Here is a 7,740-nt window from a genome sequence, read left to right on the forward strand (position 1 = left end):
TTGGCATTTCCGCGATTCTGCAGATACTTTTGAATGATTTCCACAAGATATTACTTAGAGATCTAATTCACATCTAATAGATATCTAATACGATCTATCGTAAAAGTGACACTGGTTGCCCGAATTGCGCTGCAAAAGAGAACTAGTTGAAATCTAAATTATAACGTATCTAGTACATGTCATCTCTTGTGAATATCTTGAAGTTCGAATACGGCAGTTAGATACGCGATTAAGTCCCGTTGTACAATTTAATAATATGGAAAAGCTTACCTATGACGCTATCAGCAACAGTGATGAACTGATGAGAAAGTGTCGTTGCGTTCAGACATCCAGTCTACATTATTTCTATGTATTTGCTGCACAAAACAATTCGGCTGTACTTATATTTCCGATCATCACATATTATTATTTCCCAATTTCACTGCAAATAGCAAAATTTGACAAATTGGCGCAATACGTCGACAATATCATCGAGACATAACGAAATTGGATATATGGCGAACCCACTCACAACGTACTCCGGTTTACGTATCATCTTATCTTACAAGATCAATTTATCTTTTCCTTGGTTTTCCTTCCTTGTCCACAACTATAGGCATTTCAAACACACAAAAGATTAATAGCTATATTCAGTTTCCCTGTACTCGTGGAAAAAGGATACGTACTGCGTAAGTGCGTATTTTCGACATAAAGATACTTGTGGGAGTTTAACTCTACTCTATTTATCAAAATGTGTTTAAAATAGAAGCGACTGTCATAAGGATTGAAGCATGACAAATCGATATTAATGTAATCCCATTTTAACATCAGTAACAGTGCGTCACACTCGATTTTTTAAACGGGAACGGAAAGTGATGTCAAAATGATGCTCCTTTGCGCAAATTAGATCAGTTTAGCTATGTGCGCTAATTAATGTGTGCAGGCAGAATTACTACGCAACTAAAATTTTGCACAGTATTTGTAGGTAGGTACTACTTAGGTCATACTGAAAATTCCTGGACTGGCCACTTAGAAAAAATAAGTTTTCTCAGATATCAGAATCCAGGAACTTTCAGTATGACCCACGTATAACCGAGGAGGAAAAAGAGTGAGGGGCGTTTTCGTGGTTTTCACAAACTATGACTTGGTCGGAATGTAAGTATATATAGTTCTGCCACTAATCTTAGGCGATTGGAAAGGAAATTGCGTGATGATTTTCCAGTAGAAAGTAGTATAATAGGTAGCCGAGTAATTAGAACTAAAACTAGTTTACATATTACACTTAACTTACTTGAACCTATATCTAAGGCGTTACTTTCTCAAGAGCAACACGCAGACAATGAAAGCGGTAATAAGAACGAAAGGCCTCCTATTCAATTCCTTCTCATACAAAATGTATGAGTGTCGATTCAGCGGTGATGAATTGCGCTGTTTTAGGCTGATATTCTAGATCTACGTGGATAGAGCATTCCAGGGTGTATATCAAGGGCGTTTCGGACGCCTTATTTCTTTGGAGCCATTTTCGATTAAGTGTCTACTAGGCGATATACGAAGATAGCAAATATTTGTGATAAACACACAAATAAATGTCCTTAACGGGATTCGAACACAGAAACTCCAGCTTCATAGGCAGGGTCACTACTGAACACTGACTAGGCTAGAAAGCTGTTAATTTCGAAGAGGAAAACATTTCTATCCGGCACAGCAAAAGTTTTTCAATAGTCCGAACGCTCACGTTTCCCCTTAAGATGACCTCTGATAAGTTTGAATTCCCGATTTGACCGACCTTTTGACTCTGCAGTGACCCTATTTATGTATAAATTGATGGGGAGATGTCGCTTCATCGGCCCCTGAGAAATATTGATTTAAGTACTGTATAAATAAATATATACGCATATGTATATATTGATATAAGCACCAAATGGTCCTCATATCAATAAATATAATGGCTCCTCTACACGATGGGCCAGCGCCGGCCACTCCAAGGGACGTATTTATGCGTTAGAGGGAGCAAGTGATATTGCTATCTCATTCTACCGCATGGCTGCGTCCCTTGGAGTGGCCGGCGCTGGCCCATCGTGTAGAGGAGCCCTAATACATACCTACCTAGATGTTAAAAGCCTAACCTCTAAAATCCTCCCTAACTGCCCCCCTCATGCAAACAAGAGTCTATGCAAAGGGTCAGTTATCTCTGCACATCTTCATCTACTATGGTCATAGATAGGGTTACCAGACGTCAGGAATTTTCCTGACATGTCAGGAATTTTGGCCGTTTGTCAGGAATGCGGCCGGAATACGAAAATGTCAGGAATTTTAGTGAATTAACAGTGTGTGACAGGTACATTATTCAAATTTACTTATCAAGCATACACAGATATCGCTTACGGCTAGACCCCCCCTGTCGCCCGCCGATATGAGCGGCAGGATAAAATTTCGCAAGTCAGGAATTTTGTCAGGAACTTCCAAATTTTCATCTGGTACCTAACCCTAGTCATAGATGACAGCTGTCAGGCGCACTGACCTACGGCAATAATATGTATGTATGTATATTTTTATTATACAACTGTATAGCTAATTAAGAACCGCTGATTGAAAACTTCTTCTGTGGCTCCCATGAATAAACACAATCGACAAATTACTTTCATAACAAAGAAAAAACTTCAGTTGTGGAGCGCTATTGAGCCAAAGTAATTATATCGAAAAAGGAAAGTTACACAATCTCCAAAGAGACGTGGGCGGAAAGTTCTAATAAGCACCCACTTTCTGCTATACCTATCTAGAACTGATGGATTGGCTGTTACAAACAACGAGTATTCTCGGGAAAAATAGTACGGACGTCAACGATCAGCTGCAAAATAACATCAGGAGAGGTTATAAACGACTATTATGCACCTAATGCTCGTAGTGATAGGGTTCACAATAAGAGCGGGTAAGGTTTTACGAGCGTCAAGTAATGACCCCCGCAATACAAGCGCAGACTTCATAAAATTCAGATAAGTAAGCCTCCCCTGCATATCACACAAAAGCGTCACATCTGTGCAATGAAAAGCGTCAGAACTTGCTGAAAAGCTCACCTGATCTCGGCTCGTACGGCATCTCGCAGCTTCAACTTGTCACACATACACCCGCATTGCACGCACAACACTCACAGCACTTCGATCACTGATTGAGGTTAGTTGTCAGTTGTTTTGCACCATCACGGTTTCGTTTCGGGGAAACGGGACGGCGCGGCGAAACGTGCGACCGCGACGTGGGTCACTTACGTCTGCCGTCGGAGGCGGCGCGCGCCGCCAGCGCTCCCGGTCGCCATGGTTACGGTCCCGGGCTATCTGCTCTCGGTCTCTTTCTCGAACGAAAACAAAAATAGCAAATTAATTGCGTAATCGTGTGCAAATTTTTTTGGGACACACCACATTACTTCGTGATCAGGTACGATAGGCTTAGTTTCAAACGCATCTGTATATAGCATGAAAGGTTATTTTTTAGTTAGTTACCTAATTGGAATTACGTAACGAGATTGTTTGCATGTGTCACCAACGGACTCGCAGCACGAAGTAGGTTAAACGGTGGATTCAGAAAATCGGGCCAAGCGGGCTTCAGGGACCGCAGAGTGTGTGGTAAAATTTAGTATTCATTTGTTTGTTGTCAAGCCTAGCAAAATTACTAATAGCCGTCATAGTTACATAAATCGAGCTTGCAAGTGTCAAGCCGTAATTGCCACAGCAACGGCTATAATAACCTTTACTGTTATACCACAGAGGCTTTTGATATAGTTATATATTGAGGTACTTAGGTTACATATTGTCCCTACATCCACATCTAAATAGTTGACGGTAGTCGCACCGTAGATGTGTAGACGGTAGTAGTAGACGGTTATGAAACCCTTTTATTATATTTTTCTATTCCAGCACGTCAATCTGTCAATTAATTCGTTAATTAACAGTAAAATAAGTTAACGATATAAACATAAACTTCAATAGAGTTATAGCGCTGAAGTCTGAGTAGTCTCTGTGTGTGTTGTGTTGTGTAGTATACGTAGGATCATAAGACGACTGCTTAGCAGTGATCTTATGATAGTACAATACAACTGTTGGGAATCTGGAAGCCGCTATGCAACTAATTATTGTAATTAGTCCCAAGAAGGGAAACTATTCCCCTCAAGCGCACTGTAGAGGGGGGGATTACGTCATGTAGTAAAAATATACAAGATTTTCTGGAATAGCATATTTGAAATAACCGCGATCAATGCAATATTTTCATGAAAATTTTAATGTCCCCCGATATTGTGGTGATTGGTTGCTGTGTGATGAGCTCACTGCAGTTGGATGCAGCGCCTAATTGCACAACACAATTTCCTATTCACTTTGGTTTCAATCGGCGACGTGCGACGAATCGCATTTGGCCTAGTTTTTATTCTCATCGGCAATGAAACGAAGATTTATATGAAGTGTAACACGTTTGTTACGATTCTTTACTCTTAGTCTGATTCTCTTGGGGATGAGTTGGGAAAAGATGATTCAATACCAAAACCTGAGGTAGGTATCGACTAGTATCCAGAGAGTTACAATGATACCAATTTTAATAATCATGAATCAATTTCTTTATCTGACACCAGACAGATAAATATCTGTCATTTAATCATGATTATTTCTTATATATTACTATGTATTTATGAGTTTTCGGAAAGAGTTGAACCTATATTTTTGCACATTGTGAAATCTATCCAATCTATTTAGATCTCGCATTCACGTCAAAAGATTCGAACTCGTCTGGTTTCTCTTTTTCTCGTTTATTCTGAAGTATTCTGTAAAGGCTTCCACTTTTATTGCTATTTTTACTTTAAATCAGTCTCTCCTGGGATCTTGCTGAGAAATGAAAATTCAATACCAATCCACTAAGGGCCCCTGGGGGCTTCAGAAATGTAAATTATTATACTTATTTCATTTCAATCTCATTGTGTCGCGCTCTTACTCATATAATAACGTACCTACGTGTGCGAGTGGTTAACATTTTACAAGTTAAAGAAAGAATAATTTAGCATTCCGTTGTTCAAAGTTTGTCTAAAACGCCCCCTTTGCTGATTTGTTAAAATTTCTGTTATGCTGGATCACAGAGTAGATCAGACCCTTTTGTAAACGTTTAATATATACGAAACTCTGTTCTTCTCTTTAAAAACGAAACGAAAGTAAGCAAACAATTAAAATATAGATTTGTTTCAATTAGACTATGGCCTTAACGAGCAAACTTTCTTTAATTAATTAATTTTAAATCACGCCGTTAAGAATCGCTACCGCTGGTGATATTGCGAATAAGAAATGAAAATTATTATTATTCTGGTAGGCACAAAATAGCTTAAGAAAGAATTTAATCTGAAAATCGCTCGCACTTATAAAGGTGACATTCTGATGGAAACTGCGACTGTGTTACTGCTGCACACATACAAATAGGCATTGCTTCCTATATGCAACTAAAGGACCACTAAAAGATTAGACACACCGAAACTTGTCGCAACGTATATACCTAAGTATAGCTGTGTAGATTAGATTAGCTATACGTAGTAAAAAATTGTGCGTCAAAGTGGCCAATCCTTAAATTCTTCTTCTTCAACCTAGCGTTTCCCGGCCTAGCGCCAGGGTCCGCTTTCCTGCTCAGTCTTCTTCACTTTGCCCAGTCTTCGGCATCCTCAGATGTGAGATTGTTCTCTTCCGTGTTCTGTTCGTCATAAATTAATTTTATAAAATAATGTTCCATTTGTAAAAACAATATTTAGTCGTATATTTTTAAGCCCAAACAAGGGGATAACCAGCCGAGGCTGAAAATGATAAATATTTAACATTGTATTTATAAGAATTAATTGGTCAAACAAGAGCCTTCATAATTACGACATAAAATTGGGATAAAACGTTAATTAATGACTTGTGATGCCTCACATTCAACACCCTGCATAAACATTATAATGAAATCAGAGACAAGTGATTAGTTAAGACTGTTCCTCCTTACAAAGTCGCGTTCCATGGTGTTGTTTTAATATGGCAAAATAAATAAATGTTATGGGGCAATCATGGCACGTAGTCCCAACGTAAGCTCAATAAGACTTGTGTTGTGGGTACTGAACGATGATATTATATATAGATAAATACTAAATACATAGAAATATCCTGAACGCAGGAACAAATGTCCATTCTAAACACACAAGGAAATGTCCTTACCAGGATTCGAATCCGGGATCTCCAGCTTGGTAGGCAGGGTCACTACAAACTAGGCTATTAATATTAATATATTAACACTTTAAATGTTTTTATTGACTTGTGAAAGAACCCTTGAACGCAGCGTATTTTTGAAGCTGTGAATCAGGGACCAAAAAATAATGGAGTTTTAATACCTATTTCATTTACATCCACATTATTTACAATAAATCGCATCGCTACCAATCTCAACATCGAGCAAATCTAATTCTCTCCAAGAATGTTTTATCGAAGAGGCATAACGCTGTGAGAATACAGCATAACCCGAGGTAAAACCACCTAAAAAAAGAAAGCACTGCTGAGATTTCGTTTAACAATAAAGATAACGGATCCTAATATTGAGATTGACAGTCTTTTGTTTTTTTTTCTCTGAATAAAATGTACCTTCACGAAGTAAATAAAGGCCCTAACTTCTTGAGGCTTTTTCCCTCGGTCACTGAGCGAGTTCAAAATTACTTTGGAACTCTTGAATATTATATTAATTAGGATCCCGTGGTTTCCGCTTTACGTCTTCAAAGCGAGTAATGAGGCCAAAAGTTGCGAATAGTCTTAAGTGTAACTTAAGTAGTTTTTCGGTTATACTAAAAATACAGCTGTAGAGTATTTTTGATACATAAAATTTGCAGGAAACATTTTCTGAAGTCTGAAAGTGCAGCTGTATATGAAGAACTGAGTGCGCGTTTCTGTGAACTCTAAACGAGTAAACAAGCAGGCAAACATTTACCGCGCCGTGCCTTTTAGTTTACTTACATCACATATTTTAAAGGACTGGTTTCCGAGCTGTGTTTGGATATAAAGTTCCTCTCCCTTGTATTTAAATAACATTTTAGCAAGCAAAACGTTTGAAAAACTCTAAACCGGGTTTATTTAAATCCTGCTCTTTCAAGTCTGTTTTAAATGTGGCTGTGACCAGTTGTATCTTTTGACTCATTCACCTTTTTTAGTTTTGACGCTATATACCCTTACACTTACTTATGTACAGCCAACGTCAACAATATATACACATTTTGCACCTTACTCCTTTGTAATAAGGCGCATAAAGTAAACGTATCTTTGAAGTCGCCTGTATATGGACTGCTAAATTATAACCCTTCCCCTAGTGTAATTAGAGAGACCTGGGCAAGGGATACAAGTATAAGGCTCTCTACGTCACCAGCTGCTGCAGCAGGGGTCAGCACATCCGCTGTCACCCACGGCTCTCACATGACTGCCTTTTCAGTGCCTTTCCAAATTTACACTACGCGTGAACCGGAGACTACGTCATCCCGCCAGGACAGGACCCAATGAAACAAACCATGCAGTTAGGTAAAAATTCCTTTTTAATGCTTTTTTCATGCGGTTTAAGAGTTTTCTGTTAAATATACATACATATACGAAATGTACGACTGTTTACCTACTCTATTCCTAGCTTTTGTATTGCTTTGACGAAGTTTCCGGATAGACATAAAAAAATATAGCCAACAAAAAAAAATCAACATGCGTAACGTAGTGGCACCAATGACCGATGTGCAGCCTG

At 38.6% G+C, this 7,740-nt stretch overlaps 1 protein-coding gene across 3 annotated transcripts in view; it reads right to left on the bottom strand.

Moving 5' to 3' along the window:
• LOC134654115 (serine-rich adhesin for platelets) overlaps positions 1-3,374 on the bottom strand; it is a 381,264-nt gene extending 377,890 nt beyond the window's left edge. For all 3 annotated transcript variants that reach the window (XM_063509544.1, XM_063509543.1, XM_063509542.1), the window contains exon 1: positions 3,054-3,374. In XM_063509544.1, the coding sequence (XP_063365614.1) occupies positions 3,054-3,075 (22 nt within the window). In that variant the 5' untranslated portion in view covers positions 3,076-3,374. The remainder of the gene's footprint in view (positions 1-3,053) is intronic.
• Between the last annotated feature and the right edge of the window lie 4,366 nt (positions 3,375-7,740).

The sequence above is a fragment of the Cydia amplana genome, chromosome 14 (genome assembly GCF_948474715.1).
Source record: "Cydia amplana chromosome 14, ilCydAmpl1.1, whole genome shotgun sequence".
Classification (NCBI taxonomy): domain Eukaryota; kingdom Metazoa; phylum Arthropoda; class Insecta; order Lepidoptera; family Tortricidae; genus Cydia; species Cydia amplana.